The 18888-nt window shown below is 34.0% G+C and overlaps 2 protein-coding genes across 2 annotated transcripts; both read left to right on the forward strand.

Moving 5' to 3' along the window:
• The first annotated feature begins 11246 nt into the window (after nt 1–11246).
• On the forward strand, nt 11247–12650 carry LOC125423185 (phloretin 4'-O-glucosyltransferase-like). The gene is made up of 2 exons (XM_060815342.1): nt 11247–11891; nt 12291–12650. Exons 1-2 carry the CDS (start codon nt 11247–11249, stop codon nt 12648–12650), a joined length of 1005 nt encoding a protein of 334 aa, XP_060671325.1.
• A 4554-nt stretch (nt 12651–17204) lies between these two features.
• Nucleotides 17205–18597, forward strand: LOC132803105 (protein FAR1-RELATED SEQUENCE 5-like). The gene is made up of 2 exons (XM_060815343.1): nt 17205–18027; nt 18347–18597. The coding sequence occupies exons 1-2, from the start codon at nt 17205–17207 to the stop codon at nt 18595–18597; spliced, it is 1074 nt and encodes a 357-aa protein (XP_060671326.1).
• Nucleotides 18598–18888: the final 291 nt, after the last annotated feature.

The following is an 18888-nucleotide window of genomic DNA, read 5'->3' on the forward strand; positions in this document are numbered from 1 at the left end:
CTTAGTTCAAAGAAAATTAAACCCCAACGGCTTAAATAAAGGCACGTGATTGAGAGAAGAAATTACATGACATTAGAATTGTCTCTAACAAGGTAGGCTCAATCTCAAAGGGAAGAAAGAGGGGGAGGGAGAGATCAATCAGAGAAATCTCCCAAAAAAATAAATAAATAAAGAAATAAACTAAAATAAAATAAAAAATTGGTATGTGAGCTAACATAATAAAAATAAAGCAAAAACTGAAGCAGAGCGGGACATAACACAGAATAAGTAACAAAAAAATAAACTCACTATTTTTCTATCCCATAAAGTTCCATCAATATGATAAAATCTCAGCTTATTTTATAAAATAGTTATTTTTCACTGAATTGATTTTATTTCTTTTTTAATGTTTTTAAATAAAATGATTATTCCCCCCCCCCCCCCCCCCCCCCAAAAAAAAAAAAAAAAAGGAGTACATTTTATCTTGTCATATGTAGAATATTAAGGGATAAATCACTCCCTTTGGCCAACGTAATTTTTTTGTCGCAGGAGAGGTCAAATCTGAGAGATCTCCAAGAAATATATAAATATATTTATATATATATATATATATATATATAGATTTGGGCTAACATAATGAAAATAAAGCGAAAAGATGAACCAGAGCAGGACATAACACAGAATAAGTAATAAAAAAAAGATAAGCTCACCTTCTTTTCTCTTTTTTTTTTTTTTTTTCGCAATACATTGTTATGCAGTCAAATTTACAATATTAACAGATAAATAATAATATTTTACGGCATAACTAATCATCGCTTTGACCTTTGTAAAGAAAGATGAACACTGGACCTAAATTCTAAATGCAGAGTTTAACTAATTAATATGCATTGCATATATGAATGCAAATGTTATTTAGTTATTTTTCCATCCTCCGTCAATATAATTAAATCTCACCTTATTTTATAAAATAGATCTTTTTCTACTGAATATATTTTTATTTTTAATATTTTTAAATAAGATGATATGAAATTATTTTATTTATTTAATAATATTTTTATATAAAGTGATATCAAATCAATAATAGATAAGGATGAAAAATTTTTAAAAAAATTAATAGAAGACTTGAATTCATATATATTTAACCAGAACAATTTAATTAGACTGATTGGTTTTTCAAAAAAGAAAAAAGAAAAAAAAGTGAACATTTTTATCTACTTATATGTAGAGTATTAAGAGATAAACCACTCCCTTTGGCCCACGTAATCTTTTACTATATTTTTGCTTGCAACTTTGGCCATTTAATTAACTCAACCGTATAGAGAATGCTAAAAATATTAAGCAACAAAAGAGTGGCGAAGAAGACGGTCCAAGAGTGAAAAGATACACATTAATCTATTGTTTCCTTGTCTTCACTTTACTTTTATTTCTTCACTCCTAAATTATACTTAGCCTACGTTTGGTATACAGAATACCGTATTTTTTTAAAAATAAAAATAATTATTCATAGGAATAGAAAATAGAAAAATGATTGATAATTTTCATTTATATGTTTGGTAAAAATATTTATTTAAAATTAAAATTTAGATTTTATAAATATTTTCTTTTTTCAAAAAATTCAAATTTGATAAAAATTAATTAAAATTAAATTTTATATTTATTTATATATTTTTAATATGTGATAATCAATTTAAATTTAAATGTGATAAGGATATTTTAAACTTTATCTAAATTAAAGCATAGAAATAAGAATTATAAAGTTTTAATAAGGAATTGTTATTCTTTTAAATGAAGGCATATCTATTCTTATGAAATAGATATTGTCAAATTCAAAAACTTACCAAATATAGAAAATAAAAACAAAATCTACGGAATAAAAATTGTATTCCTATATTTATTCTATAAACCAAACATGCTTTTATAAAATAATAAAAAAAAAAGAGAAAAACAATTCATTTTATATAATTAATTAGATTTTATTCACTATTCACGAGAACTGCAACTAAGATCATCGTCTTTCACTAATTAAATTGTAGTCACTTCTCACTTTCTTCATTTCCATGGTCACTCTCTTTCGATCTCTCTGTTCGTAAAAGAAAAAAAAAAATTTCCTTGTTTGATACTTTTCTTTTATGGGTAAAATTATAAGCACCACCGTTTAGTTTATGAAATAACTTATCCAATTCATATGAATTATTATTTGATATATTAACTAACATATTTTTATAATTTAAATATAAATATAATTAAATGTAAACCAATCAGTTTTAAAAAACTATAATCAAATATAAAATAATTAAATAATAATATATGTATATTTCATAAATAATTTAATAAAGTAGATGGTGATTCAAATATTAACCTTACCTATAAATTTATTAATTAAATCAATTCAATTATATATAATGAATTAAATATTTAAATTCTATTTCATTATTAAGACCATTGTCAGTCTCATTTTTCCTGATTATTCATTAATTAAATTTATTTATTATTCACGAGTTGTATGATGCTTCTTTTTTTTTTCTTTTTTTTTTTAAAGAATATTTCAAGTAGACTCAAAGCGATCCCTAAGAGCATCCTCAATGTTAAGAAACTATCCAAGGATGCCAAATACTTGGGAAATCCATTATTTTATGGGAAAAATAAGCTTAAGGATTTTGAAGAGGTTCGCAAGAAAGTGGAACTGAGACTGAAGAATTGGAAAGTTAATTTGCTGTCTGAAGCAGGAAGGCTCGTGCTGGTGAAATCAGTGGTATCCTCCATTCCTATTTATGCTATGTCAGCTTCCAAGCTTCCTCTCACTTGGTGCAGAAACATAGATAAAATGACTAGTAAGTTCCTGTGGAGAGGGGAAGATTTGCATAGAGTGAAGTTTATACCAACTGCCTGGAGTAGAGTGTGTAGGCCAAAAGCCCAAGGTGATTTGGGAATGAGGAAATTTGAAGAAGTTAATGTTGCAATGCTATGTAGACTAGGGTGGGCGCTGGAGACTAATGTTGACTCTCCTTGGATTAAAGCTCTAAAGGCCAAGTATTTTCCTTCCACGCCTTTTATGCGTTGCAGCAGGAAGAAATCAAGTTTTTGGCAGTGGAAAGGTATTTTAAATGTAAGATCTGTTCTGGCTAAAGACATCTGTTATAGAGTGGAGAAGGGAAACAAAATCAATTATTGGGAAGACATGTGGATACCAAACAACTCCAATTTCCGTCCCTTACCAAATCTCGATTGCTGCCTTCTAGAAAGTGGAACTTATCTCTCCTTGAACAACTTTTTGATGCAGATTCAGTTTCAAATATCTCTAGAATCTTCTGGGCAGATCCTCTTTTGGATGATAAATTAATTTGGATTGGTAGTTCATCTGGTAACTTTACGGTCAGATCTGTTTACAGATTGATTCATACAGCTGGTAGTGAGAAGTCGAAGTGGTGGAACTTCCTTTGGTCCAGTGAATTGCATGATAGGTTGAAATTCTTCATGTGAAAGCTTTCTTCTCAATGTTAGATAAATAAATAATTTGTGAACTTAGCATAATCAATTACTCATTTACAGGGCCTATTTATGTCATTAATGGGATTGACTTATTATATTATTTTGTAGTAGGGCCCTGGGTCATACACTTTCTATAAGACTCCAGTTGGCCCATTCGACTGGAGGACCAACTCTCTTTAAAAGTCCAATGACTTACCCATATTTTTCCTAGTATTATTATATTATTAAATTATTAGTATTTTGTGTGTGTTAAAATTAATAGGTAAGTGTGACTTGCAGAGACTATAAAAGGTCTAAGGCAAGCAAACAAACATATGCCATACGATATTCTGATATTAGGGTTTTCAGAGATCTGAGAGTGGTTTGAGAGTAGTGTGTCCATAGGCACTACTTTACATTGTTTTCTGTTTTGCAGATAATAGATTGATAGTTTATCAATGGCTGCCTTCGGAGGTTAATATTTTATACTTGATTGGAATTTATTATGCATATTAAGATCCTTAAAATTCTAACAATTGGTATCAGAGCCATGGTTAACATGTATAATAAATTTCATGTGATTATACATGTTTTTTGTTTATTTTTCCTTCTCCGATTCGAATACATGTGCAGATTAAGAGAATCAAAATTACATATCTTGTGAATATATAAGATTCATGCCCGATTGTGTTTGTGATGTTTATATATTTGCTGGAATCTGTGTGATAATACTTTCGATTATGTATGCATATCTATATATAACCAGATTGCTATTTCTTCATAAAAAAAAAAAAAAAAATCAAACCCTTAAAATCCGAATAATGGTTATTAATGCTATTTGAAAACTGGGCTATGTTTTATTGGTGTTTATGGATTGCATGTAGTAGTTTAGACTAATCAATTTGGTTCAAAACCTTGTAAAAATCTGTTGATTTTGAACCTTCCATGGCCAAATGTAAACCTTGCTTGGGTGTATATTTTGAGTTGATTTTGAATCAAATTGATTTATGGGAAACGTTGCCCAAGGGAAGACGAAACTATCACCGTTGGTATTTCCGAAACGGAGTCCGGAACGCCGAGATAGATCCGGGTAAGAATTCTGGTCGCGGGACTCGTACAGGTTGGAATCGGGTCAGACCCGACCCGGCTAGCTGAGGAAGAAGGCGGAACGATGTGCCATTTTAGGCTGACTGCTGACGTCATCTGCTGATGTCAGCACGACACGTCGTTTGCTGACGTCATCTGCTGATGTCAGCACGACACGTCGTTTGCTGACGTCAGCAGGAAAAAAAAAACTTATTTATTTTTATTCTCATTTATTTTTTTATTCTTTTTTTATTGATTTATTTGTTGTTTATTTATTAATTAATTTAATGATTCAATTGTTCAATTTATTTATTTATTGTTTATTTATTTGTTTAATTATCACATTCGAATTTTATTAAATTAAATTAAATATTTGTGATTGGAAAATTGGATTGTGTGAGCTTACCCAAAGAGGCTTTGTGCCTAGTTGGTATAGTAGTGAGGGATTTTAGATACTCACTTGTCGTGAGACTTACTTTGTCTGCATTATGTGTACCAATGTAATGTGTGTTGGCATAGTGGATGGGTTATCTTTTATTTACCTATATCATGAAAGTGCCAATTTGTTAATTATCTCCCACTGATTAACCAGGGTCTATACAGGTGACTAGGCTACCCTGTCGGTGGTTTTAGTTGCTTTGTATGAATCCTGGAATGACAGTGGAAGTTGATTGAATACCATGAATCGCAGGTTCTGGGTTACCCTGTCGGTGATTCAATTCAATGCATTTGATTGTGGTTATTTGGTTGACTGTCCTTGGCCCGCGTAAGGGTATCTTTAGTGCTATAAAGACCCTAAGCGATATTTATGTTTGTGTTTTTGTGTTGAGGGGCTGGAAAATAGTAATTGAATTGACTTATATTTTTGAATGTTTTGTTGTGTTTACTATTTTCACAGTTAGTAGCACCCCGAATGTTCTGCCTATGACTGCCATGATGAAATTGGATGGGACAAATTATCAGAAATAGAAGAAAGCCTTAGTTATGAATTTGACCTTCATGAAATTGGATTTGGCTTTGGAGATAGATCCACTAGAGATACCGACTGATGAGAGTACTGCAGCAGCTAAGAAACTTTATGAGGATTGGAAGCATTCTAATAAGTGCTGCATGATGATGATGGAGAATTATATCGACGAATCAATTTATGCTAGTATTCAAAAGGTGGAAACTGCAAAGGAACTTCTTGAAGAGATAGGAAATAAATTTATCAAGTTTGATATGAATGAGAAACATCATTATTTGAACCTTTTGAATAATAATAAGTATGATGATGCTTATCAGAAAAAGTACTTCAATGGATGGTGTGGTTACTGCAATAAAATTGGACACAAGAAGATAGAGTGTTGGAATTTAAAGGGAAAGCAAGAGAAGAAAGGTAATATTTTAATGATTGAGACCAATATTATTTATGTGCCTATGAATACTTGGTGGTTAGATACTGGAGCAACAATTTATGATACTAATTCATTGCAAAGGATGATAAGGTAAAGGGGACCAACCAATCTTCAGCAGCATGTTTATATGGGAGATAGCTCAAGAGTGAAAGTGGATATCATAGAAACAATTAAGTTGAAGCTTGTTACTGGATATGTTTTAGAATTACAAGAAGTTTCATATGTACTCTCAATTAGGACGAATTTATTATCTATTTCTCTTTTGGATAGTTAAGGTTATAGTTTCTTGTTTGGACATAACAAAGTTGAAGTGTATAAAGATGGAAAAGTTTTTGGTTTGAGAACTTCATGTGGCAATTTATATAGACTTGATTTATTTAGTAATGGTCTCAATTCTTCTATTAATTCTGTTGTTGCCCTTATTATTGCTTCTAAATGTCCAAAAGTTAATGATAATTCTTCAATGTTGTGGCATAAGCGTTTGGGACATATTTCTAGGCACAGGATGGAAATGTTAGTGAATGATGGAATACTTGCTAATCTTGATTTCTCCGATTTGTTGACTTGTGTTGAATGTGTGAAAAGGAAGTTAACTGCCAATGTAAGAAAGGATAAGTTAGCTAGGTGTGGAGATGTTTTGGAGTTAATCCACACTGACATATGTGGACCTTTTACACCAACTGCTTTGGGTGGTTATAGGTATTTTGTTACCTTTATTGTGATTTTTCTCGTTATGGACATGTTGAGCTTATTCGTGAGAAGTCAGATTCTTTAATTGCTTTTAAGGAGTTTAAGGTAAAGATGGAGCTTCAAAAGAATAAGAAGATAAAGGCTGTGAGGTCTGATAGAGGTAGTGAATTTTATGGCAGATATGATGAGACTGGATGGAACCTAAGGCCATTCGCAATTTATTTACGTGAGTGTGGCATTGATGTGCAATATACAATGCCTAGTATACCTCAACAGAATAGCATAGCCGAAAGGAGAAATTGCACTTTGTTGGACATGGTGCGATCTATGTTGGCAAATTCTAGCTTGCCTGATTATTTGTGGGGAGAGGCTTTAAGGACGACAGCTTATATTTTGAATCAAGTTCCAAGTAAGTCCGTTCCTAAGACACCTTTTGAGTTGTGATTAGGAAGAAAGCCTCATTTGCACCATTTTCGAATATGGGATTGCAAAGTTGAAGTAAGGATTTATAATCCCCAAATTAAGAAGTTGGATCCTAAAACCATCAGTGAATATTTTGTTGGCTATTGTATAGGATATAGGGGTTCAAGATTCTTTTGTCCTTCTCACACCACCAAGATCGTGGAATCAGACAGGACCATTTATTTTGAAGATGATTTTGGATTTGATGATAATAATGGAACAAGGGTGCCTCAATTTAGAGAAGAAAGTGTTTTCATTTCCAGTATAGTTGTTCCTGATAGAGATATTGTTGATCCAGTAGTTGATGAACTAGTAGTTGGTCAGAATGAACTCATTGTTGAAGAGCAGGATATTCCAGCTATTGCAGATGCTGATGTACCTTTGAGGAGGTCACAAAAGACTAGGAGATCAGCTATTCCTGATGACTATGAGGTTTACTTGCAGGAGCATGAGTTTGACATAAGTGATGATTCAGATCTAGTCACTTATGAGGAGGCCATAAGCAGTTCAAACTTAAATTTTTGGTTGGATGCATTGGAAGATGAAATGAAATCCATGGCATCAAATGGAGTTTGGGATTTGGTTGAGTTACCAGAGGGTAGCAAGCCTATTGGGTGTAAATGGGTCTTTAAGACTAAAAAGGACTCCAATGGTCAAGTGGAAAGGTATAAGGCTAGACTTGTAGCTAAAGGGTTTAACCAGAAGGAAGGAATTAATTATACAGAGACTTTCTCTCTTGTATCTATAAAGGATTCTTTTAGAATCATTATGGCGATAGTGACACATTATGACTTGGAGTTGCACCAAATGGATGTCAGAACTGCTTTTCTGAATGGTGATTTGTATGAGGATGTGTATATGGTTCAACCAGTTGGCTTCTAGCAAACCGGGAATGGTAATTTGGTTTGTAAGCTTAAGAAGTCAATTTATGGTCTTAAGCAAACTTCGAGACAATAGTATCTCAAGTTTGATGAGGTTGTCATCAAAAATGGCTTTAAGGAGAATGTGGTTGATAGGTACATATATATAAAGGGCAGTGGAAGTAGTTTTGTATTTCTGGTGTTGTATGTTGATGACATACTTTTGGCTACTAATGACACTGACCTATTGTCTAAGACAAAGCAGATGTTGTGCAACCATTTTGATATGAAAGATCTTGGTGAAGCTTCTTTTGTTTTGGGCATCAAGATTGTTTGAGATAGGACTAATTATGTGTTGCAATTGTCTCAGAGAGCTTATATTGATAGAATCCTTAAGAGATTTGATACTAATAATTGTTCTTCTGGAAGTGTACCGGTTACTAAAGGTGAAAAGTTTTCTAAGGATCAACGTCCCAAGAATGATAGAGAAAGGATGGCAATGAAGAATGTTCGCTATTTTTCAGCAGTGGGTAGTTTAATGTATGCTCAAGTTTGTACACGGCCTGATATTGCTTTTGCTGTGGGTGTGCTTGGTAGATTTATGGCAATCCCGGTCCTATTCATTACCAAGCAGTTAAAAAGGTCTTTAGGTATCTTCAGGATACTAAAGATCATATGTTGACATATCGTCGCACCAACTCTCTTGAAGTAGTTAGTTATAGTGATACAGACTATAAAGGTTGTGTGGATGATAAGAAATCTACCACTGGTTATATATTTATCATAGCAGGAGGTGCTGTGTCTTGGCGGAATGCCAAGCAGTCAGTGACAGCATCCTCGACTATGGAGGCAAAATATGTGGCGTGTTATGAGGCTACCCGTCATGCAGTTTGGCTACGGATTTTTATCCGTGATTTAGAAGTAGTTGACTCCATTGAGAGGCCTATTATGATGTATTGTGATAATACTGCAGCGGTGTCTTTCTCCAATAATTTAAAAGGTACTTCTGGTGCGAAGTATATTGATATGAAATATTTTGTGGTAAAGGAAAAAGTTGAAGAGGGCTTCATTACTGTTGTTCACACGCCGACTTATAGCATGGTGGCAGATCCACTGACCAAGGCTTTACCGGTAGGCATATTTGAGGAGCATGTGTCCCGTATGGGATTGTTAGGCAGTTGAGACTGCTGTGGGTCTGTGGGAGTTTGTTATATTTTCTGCAGTAATATCCATGTTGAGTATTATATATTTCTTTGAATATTTTAATACATTGATGTATGTGGATCATTATTTATTTATGAAATGATTTATTACACATATTATTACTCTTTATATTTACAGGCCTGTTGAGACTATTAGTCTATGTATATGTGTATGTTGATTCACAGGTGCCATAGTGAGTCCCTACTACCTAGTTTGGGTATATTGATGTATCCTGTCAATACACAATGTGCTCGAATGAAATGGTATTGTGTGTTGGGGAGATTGCACATGATTAGGTAAATCTCTACTACCTAGACTGAGTTTATGGCATGCAAAGTGCTCAGTTAAAATGATATCATGTTTTGGGAGATTTACTGAGAGAATCTCTACTGCCTAGTCTAGTATATTGTTGTGTCCTATCGGCATGCTATATATTTAGATGAAATGGTATTATGGTTCGGGAGATTCTGTAGTAAGTGAGTTTGGATTATATATGATGATGATTATGCAGTCCAAGTGGGAGAATGTTAGATAAATAAATAATTTGTGGACTTAGCATAATCAGTTACTCACTTACAGGGCCTATTTATGCCATTAATGGGATTGGCTTATTTTATTATTTTGTAGTAGGGCCCTTGGTCACACACTTTCTATAAGACTCCACTTGGCCCATTAGACTGGAAGACCAACTCTTTTTAAAAGCCCAATGACTTACCCATATTTTTTCTAGTATTATTATATTATTAAATTATTAGTATTTTGTGTGTGTTAAAATTAATGGTAAGTGTGATTTGCAGAGACTATAAAAGGTCTAAGGCAAGCAAACAAACATATGCCATACGGTATTCTGATATTAGGGTTTTCAGAAATCTGAGAGTGGTTTGAAAGTAGTGTGTCCATAGGCACTACTTTACATTGTTTTCTGTTTTGCAGATAATAGATTGATAGTTTATCAATGGCTGCCTTCGGAGGTTAGTATTTTATACTTGATTGGAATTGATTATGCGTATTAAGATTTTTAAAATTCTAACACTCAATGCCTCCCGGTTAGATCTAAGCTTGTCCATCGGAATTGGAAGATTGACGCTCCTTATTGCCCCCATGGTTGTGGTAGTATAGAAGATGAGGTCCATTTATTTTTCCATTATACTGTTGCACAAGCCTTGTGGTTAGCCTCTCCGTGGAGCATTAGATGGGAGGGGTGTCAACTTACAAGCTTAGACTCCTATCTATGTTGGATTTATGACCCGAGAGGGAAAACTACCTATTCACCCAAGTGACTTCAATCCTTTCTTTCTGTTTGTGGTGTTGATTTTGAAGTTATATGGAGAGTGAGAAACAAGCTGTTATTTGAAGGAAAAAGGAGTGTGCTTGAAGAAGAGATAAAGGTCTTGTACGACAGGTTCTCAAAATTCCAATCTGCCAGGCTTCCTAATTGAGCAACTCCAAACCCTCTCCCGCCTTTAGGTCATCAAAATTAACACCGATGCCGCCATTGGTAATGGAGGGGCAAGTCTTGGTTTGGTAGCGAGGGATCACACGGGAAGAGTTCTGAAAGTAATGGTAATCAGAGAGCTTATTGAGGTTCCCAAAGTTGCAAAAGCTGTGGCGATCCTTAATGCCGTTATGCTGGCCCTTGAGGATGGTCACCTTAATGTTTGCTGTGAGAGTAATGCGAAGGTTGTCATTCAATGCCTTAATGATCCTGAGAATGATCGCTGTCATTTGGCTACTGCTGGTTTTATTAAGAAAATTTTAGAGTTTCATTCGCGTTTCCATTCCATTACGTTTACTTGGACCCCAAGACTCAACAACAAGTTGGCTCACATGGCTGCTCGGTGGGGCTTTTCCAGGAAAAAAAAAAAAAAAAAATGTTGTATGACGTATTATATATAATTAATTAAATTACATGTCACTTCTCATTTTCGTCACTTCCATCGTCAATATTTCTTTATTTTTTTATTAGAAAAAATCTTATTTGATGCTTCACCTTCCTCACCATGCATGTACACCAATTATACTTCTTCATCTTAAACCCCCCATGATAAAGCCCATCAACAACTCCATCACGTGCCTGACTTCTCATCCCGAAAAGCCGTCAATGGTGGATCTCCGGCGAAGGCCCCGGTTCCTCCTCATCGCCTTTCCGGAACAAGGCCATATAAATCCCAGCCTTCACTTTGCAAAGCGACTGATTTCTATCGGAGCACACGTCACCTTCGTCACCGCTCTCTCTGCTCACCGTCGCGTGTTCATCGGAGGTTCAACTCCGGTCGCCCGTTTGTCTTTGGCACCCTTTTCCGATGGCTATGACGATGGGGTTAAACCCGATGTTAACATGGAACATTACATGTCGGAGATCAGCTGTTGCGGTTCCAAACATCTCTCCGATCTCATCCTCTCCGGCGCCGGCGCCGGCCAACCATTTACAGGTTTAGTCTCTACCATCTTCATGCCATGGGCAATGGAGGTTGCCGATGAACTTCAAATCCCGTCAGCTCTTCTCTGGGTTCAACTGGCCACTTTATTCGACCTCTTCTACTATTTCTTCAACGGCTATGGCGATCTGATGACGAACAGTGGTAATAACCCTTCACGTTCGATAGAATTACCTGGACTGCCACTGAAGTTCGCTGGCCCTGACCTTCCTTTTTTCTTGCACGCTTCTAACACAGGCACTTTGGGTCTCAAAATATTTGAAAAACAGTTCGAAATTATTGATAAAGAAAAAAACCCAAAAGTGCTTGTGAGCACCTTCAGTGATTTAGAGCCAGAGGCTTTAAGATGAATATCAAAGTTCAATTTGATCGCAATTGGACCATTGAATATTCTTTTTGATACTACATTTGAAGGTGATCTAATTTACCAAATTAGCTGGAAGGATAATTATGAAGAATGGTTGAATTCAAAGCCCAAAAGATCAGTCATTTATGTGTGTTTTGGGAGTATCTGTGTTTTGTCAAATCGACAAATAGAGGAAATTGGAAGGGTTTTGTTGGATTTTGGTTCTTCATTTTTGTAGGTTATGAAAAGGAAAGAAAAAACAGGGGAGGTTGAGAAAGAAAAAGAAGATGGTGATGATGATGAACTTAGTTGAAGAGAGGAATTGAAAAGGCTTGGTAAAGTAGTTTCATGGTGTTCACAGATTGATGTTCTAAACCATCCTTCGTTGAGATGTTATGTAACGCATTGTGGTTGGAATTTGACATTGGAGAGCTTGGTTTGTGGGGTTCCTATGGTGGCAATTCCACAGAAAGTAGAGCAAGGAACAAATGCTAAGCTTATAGAGGATGTTTGGGAAACAGGGTTGAGAGTGAAAGCAAACGAGGAAGGGATTGTTGAAAAAGATGAGATTAAAAGGTGCTTGGAATTGCTTATGGGAGATGGAGAAATTGGGGAAGAAATCAGAAGGAATGCTGAGAAATGGAAGGCTTTGGGTAGAGAAGCTGCCATGGAAGGTGGCTCTTCTTATAAGAATATAAAGGCTTTTTTGGGAGATGATTGAAGAGAAGGTATAAGCATTGTTTTAGATTTGAATGGATTTTTCTTTTGTTCATGGAATGAGTTGTGATTTTGTTCCTATTAATATCCATCACTTGATGAATATAATTTATCTTCTGTATTTTTTTTTTTCCTTGTCTAATAAATTTCCTCTCTTTACATACTTTATAAAAATAATGTATTCCATTTTCAAAAAATGTATATATTATGTTTTTGAAAATAATTAAGGTTTTTCTTTTTTCCCCTTTAAAAAACAAACATAAACTTACTCGTAGTGGGAAAAAAAAAAAAATGGAAACACCATTATATGATCTATGTATATAAGCTTTCTTTTAGCTATGAAAAAAAAAAAAGGTGGATTAGAAAAGTGATTTCTACAAGTAGTTAAAAACAGAAACATATATTAGAAAAGTTAATTTTTTCTACAAGTAGTTGTTTTGTTATTACTGAGTTTGGCTTGAAAGAGAGCCACTATGACTTTCAGATGCTCTGCAAGCTAATGTTTTTACTGGTTTAATTTAATTATGAAATTTTCTTGTTAATAAAAATTGTATTCAACATAAATGCTTTATTATAAATCCAAAACTTTTATATAAAATTCCCTGCCTTAAAGATGCAATACAAAAATAGAAATAAAACTAAAATTTAAAGATCTCAATTGAAAAAACACAAATGGTGGCCTAAATTGAAGTTAAAATGAAAATTAATGCTTTCAACTGAAAAAAATTGAAACTTGAAACGTTCAAGTGAAATTGAGGGCAAATTAGAGGCTCAAAAATATAGTTAATCCCTAAAAAAATAAAAATAATAATAAAAAAAGGGTCAATTATTGGCACTTGGAGAGTCACAGATCCTCTTTTTCCAATGTTCTAATTAATTAATTAATTAAAGCTACTTTCTTTGATTTGAATATTCAATAGGATCGGACAACGATCTCTATCTATATTATTATTATTATAAAAATATAAAAAATTAAAAAAAACAAAAAAAAAAAAAAAAAAAAACAATAGACTCTGCTATTTGTCATCTCTTGGATCAAGAATGGAGTCCATGAAGATCATCCTTGCTTTGGGTATTGTCCAAAGCTGTCAAAAGCTGTTAAAGTTAAGTCCTGATTCTCCATAGAGCACATATTCCGTGAATGCAACATGGTAGCAAATAGTCTGTCTAATTTGAGCTAGTTTCCGTATATTTGATTCAGTTCATAAAAACATTTCTCATTTGATTGTATTGGACAGTATGGGAGGTCTTTCTTCCCGTGACATATTGCTGTAGCTCTTTATCTTCTCTCCCTTTAATAAAAAAATAAAAATACGAAAAATAAAAAATGAAAATAAAAACTCTATAAGAATAGATGTTGCTTTGTTGTCCTTTTCTTGTTTTCTTTTTGGTCAATTTGCTTTGACTGTTAAAATTATGTGGACTTTGTTTAATCACTTTTCCTGTTTATAGCTAGATTTCGATTTCCAGTTGAAATTAAATAATTAATTACTCAAACTGGGTATGCGTCATCTTTTCATTAGGTTATTTGAAGAAACTGTGTATTGGTACTTGTAATTGTGGGTCTTTTAAAATCATTTTCAATGTTTTTATTTATTGAAGCTTATGTGATAAAGAAATTAAAAGATATTGAAACTTGAATGACATAATATCTATTAATAAAAAATATTTATTCAAATTTCTTCTTTAATAGATCATGTTTATAATTTTAAGTGAAATGAGTTGGCATATTAAAAGAGAATATAAAAGAAGAGAGGAGATAGAAAATGTTGAATTTATGATTCATATGTTTAAGAGATATTTTACAAATAGAGGTTTGTTAAATAGTTTTTATTTATTTATTTTTGGTTGTCACCTAATCTTAAGGGATCTTTTGCATAGTTCCAAAAAAAAGCTGTCCATCAATCTAAATGTGGTAAAGGTTTTTTCCAATAGATAAAACCAATGAATATTTCATCAAAAATGCTCTAAACAGTGGAATTAGAAGTAAATTTAAAATTAGCTCACCAAATTTTGCAATTAATCTAGACAACTTTATCACATTTGAACTTTACATAAACTGAACTAATGCTTAATGATGATGGATGAAATTTTTAAACTTCTTCTTGTCAATTAAAGAGGAAGAAACTGACATATAATTGCTTTATTCATACAGGGCTTTCATTTCTTAGAGGTTATTCAATTCATGACATATAAGTCATTCACAATTCAACACTCAAGGTAGGAATCAGCAAGAAAGGAAGCTAAAGTGAGCTCCATTAGAGGGTATCATGCAAGTCAAAAAGCTATCATCAAATCCTATGGAATCAATGTCCACTGAAACAGAGGAAGCTCATGAAGAAGAAATACTTGAGTGCCCGTTTTATACCGAATGGTTGAATGCCCTTTGGGATGCTAGAAATTCATATTCTTAAGAACTCATTTGCAAGGCCAGCATTGGGTCCAACAACAACATGCACTGAAGATGAGAAGAACGGATGAAGATGTGGATGATGCAGAGATATTGGATCTTCAAATCGGTAGAAGCATTACCAAATTCGAAGGCCAAGTTAAGCCTGTGCTTTGGGTTGAGTTTTTCACCAAATACAAGTAGGATATGGGATTTGAAAAGAAGAGATTGGTCTATGTAATTCCAGCACACGCCAATCTCATTTCTTCAGTCAAATTTGAGCCCCAAGAGGGAGGGATTTTTTTGTTTTTTTGGGTAACTGGCTTGTATAATGCAACAGCTAAGATTTGGTCAGCTCGTGACTTTAAAGCCTGTTGGGACATTCTCTGGGCATGAAGCAAAAATGACTTGTGTGGATGTTGCAAGAGATAGGCACCATTGCGTAACCACTATGTTGTATTTATGATAGAACTTTCAAATTATGGACCATTAATATTAGTGATGATTATTGATGAGGAGAAGGAGAATCAAGCAACGACATTTCAAGAGATTACAAGTAGTTTGCCAAAATATCCAAAACAAAGATTGCTTCATGTGAACTTAATTAATTTGATTTTAATTAAAAACAAGGTAAAGAAAATTTATTGAAAGCTCACTGCCCTCGATGCATTCTAAAATAATATTTCTTTTTTTTTTTTAAATATACATATATGTGTGCGTACATATATATATATAGAGAGAGGCTAGCATGAGGACCGACCGCATGGGTTATATGCGGACCAAACATGTGATGAAATTTCCTGCCCTTCGATTTGCACTGCTGGCATCTACAGTCCAACTTCAAAGTAACTCTCACGTGAGAATGGCTGGCCAAATTTCCCCTGAGCCCTTCCCGCTCACATTCCTGCTCTCACCAGCTTGAAAAGACTTTGCCAAAATTCCCAATCGCACCAGCATCAACCAGCATTGCCATCCTTGCAAACCCACCAAATCGCACCACCATTGCCACAGCATTGCCATCTTGCAAACGCACCTGCTCGCACCACGATTGTCACCCTTCTCTGTACCCACCAGCTCATAATCTTGTACTCTGCATGTCTATATTCTGGCTCTTCGTATCTGTGAGTGAGTGAGTTTATGTTTTGTAATTTTTTTTTCATTCTGTTTTTTATGTTGGTGATTTTATGTAATCTTGCATAATTGAAATTGTTAAATGTGGGATTGTGATTTGGGTTGAGAAATAACTTGAACGAAGGCCAATCTTCATGATGATTTTTGAAAATTTAGAAAATGATACTTTTCGCAGAAAAAGCATGAATGTATGCATGTTGTTTTTCTTTCCTGGTGTATAAATACCACTGTTCACGCATATTGTTCATGCATACTATTCATTGTGTAATAATCAATTCACTTAGTCTATCATAATAATAACACGAAAGAGATATTTACACCACTTGTTTTTTGAGTATACGAATGGCCAATCCATGCATGCTATACAAGAGAAAATAAGTTTGTTATAATTGGAATACAAAGTAATTCTATTTTGTAATTCCTATATCTACACACACACACACACACACACACACACACACACACACACATAAAGACATATGTATATATATCCTTGAATAAGAACTTTAAATAATTATAATCCCCTTAATATGCATGAAACATAGAGTTAATAGATTAAATTGATATCATTGCTTTTTATTTTTATTCTTTTAATAGCCTTTGCGTAGATTTGTTAACCTCTTATTGATTAAAGAGTTATGTATCAATATTTTTGTTTCCCTTTATCTAGCAAAGATGTAATTATTTCATTGTTTTGCAACTTATATTTTTCATTTTTATATGTACTATTAACCTTTTTGAACCCCATGATTCAGATTTATTTATTTATTTATTTTTTCTGTTGATGCACGAATATTTGTTTCTTTCATTATAGAGTGTGCTGGATCAACAACCATAATGCAAACTCGGCAGATTTTGGCTGAAGTGCCTTTATTTTTGCAATATTTTTCTCTTCTATTTAGAAACTAAACTTTCTTAAAATAAAAGATATTACCACCTCTCATGATGGTTTTGCTTTGCCATCTACCAGGTTACAAATTGATCAATAGGAAGCTGGTTTGAGTGTAGAATAGTTGGAAGCAAATTCAGATTGGAAACATGAGTGTAGAACAGTTGGAAGCAAATTCAGATTGTAGACGAGTTGAAGACATATCCTTGCTGTCACATTCAAAATCCGTGGATGACGTTTACATTCCCCAAGTGGCCGAAAACTGCAAACCAAAGGTTGGACAAGAGTTTGAATCGATAGATGGGGCACATGAGTTCTACATTAAATATGCAAAAGAGGCGGGGTTTAGTGTTCGTAGCAGTTCGACTAAGAGATGTAAAGGTGTGAAAGAAGTTGTCAGGAAAGAATTTGTGTGTTTTAAGGAAGGAGTATCTTCTATAAAGGACGGTGAGAGAAAAAGGTGTCGGGGGATGACAAGAGAAAATTGTAAAGCTAAACTTGCTGTGGTTAGGTCAAAAACAGGGAAATTTGTCATCACTGTATTTGTTGAAGAACATAGTCATCCATTATCAACCCCTCGAAGAGTGCATTTATTGAGATCACATCGTAGTGTGTCTAAAGCCAAGAAGTCACTAACTTTGCAGTTTTCAGCAGCAAATATGCCAACTCATCAACAAATAAGCATTCTTGAATTTGAAGCTAGAGGTATAGAGAATATTGGGTGTACAAAGAAGGATATATATAACCATGAAGCTAAGGTGCGGAATGAATTAAGAGGACAAGATGCAGAACTTTTAAGGGAATATTTCCTAACCGAGCAAGAAAAGGATCCATGTTTCTTTTTTAAAATAGATGTAGATGATGATGGTAAATTGAAGCATTGTTTTTGGGCTGATTCGGTGTCTAGAAGAGCTTATGGATGTTTTGGTGATGTAGTTGTATTTGATACAACTTACAACACTAATCAATATGGTATGATATTTGCACCCTTGGTGGGGGTGAACAATCATGGTCAAACGGTGCTTTTTGTATGTGCCTTTTTAAGTGATGAAAAAACGGAATCATTTGTTTGGTTGTTTGAGCTATTAAAGGATAGCATGCCGACGAACAACCCAAAAAATGATCATTACCGATCAAGATCTTGCAATGACAAAGGCTATAGTTCAGAGCTTACCGAATACATTTCATAGGTATTGTATTTGGCACATACTTGAGAAGTTCTCTAAGTATTTAAATGCGATCACCTATAGAGATTTTTATAAGGACTTCCAACAATGCATTTGGGAATCAGAATGCCCTGAAGAGTTTGAAAGAAAATGGGTGACTACCATCGAGAAGGCAAGCCTAGATAACAGTGATTGGTTAAAATCAATATTTGAGCTACGTTCAAGATGGGTGCTTGCATATGTTAACCATATATTCTCAGCTGGAATGTCAAGTAGCCAACGTGCGGAAAGCTCCCATGCATTTTTCAAGAAATATGTTTCGAAGAGAAACTTATTAATGGATTTCACACTTCGATTTAATAGGGCGCTTGCATAGCAACGTCACGAAGAATTAGGGGCTGATCACTTTGATATTAATGAGAAGCTTGTTTTGAAATTGCCATTGGAAATGGAAAAGCAAATGGCTGAGATTTACACACGCAAGATTTTTCTTAAGTTTCAAGATGAGTTGTGGAATAGCTTAGTAATAATGCCATAATTTGTTCGTGAAAATGCTACACACAAAATGTATGTGGTCGAGAGTAGTCCAAAAGAACGTGTTCGTAGAGTGCGGGAAATTGCTTACGATAAAGAATTGGACTTTGCATCTTGTACATGTAAGAAGTTT

This window comes from Ziziphus jujuba, chromosome 3, assembly GCF_031755915.1.
Source record: "Ziziphus jujuba cultivar Dongzao chromosome 3, ASM3175591v1".
Lineage (NCBI taxonomy): Eukaryota > Viridiplantae > Streptophyta > Magnoliopsida > Rosales > Rhamnaceae > Ziziphus > Ziziphus jujuba.

Bases quoted from the DNA above. Each gene is read 5' to 3' on its own strand.
- LOC132803105 (XM_060815343.1), top strand. From the start codon at position 17,205: ATGAGTGTAGAACAGTTGGAAGCAAATTCAGATTGTAGACGAGTTGAA. The intron at 18,028-18,346 runs GTATGATATTTG...TTTGGGAATCAG, and splicing joins TTACAACACTAATCAATATG to AATGCCCTGAAGAGTTTGAA.
- LOC125423185 (XM_060815342.1), top strand. From the start codon at position 11,247: ATGGTGGATCTCCGGCGAAGGCCCCGGTTCCTCCTCATCGCCTTTCCG. The intron at 11,892-12,290 runs GTGAGCACCTTC...TGGTGTTCACAG, and splicing joins AAAAAAACCCAAAAGTGCTT to ATTGATGTTCTAAACCATCC.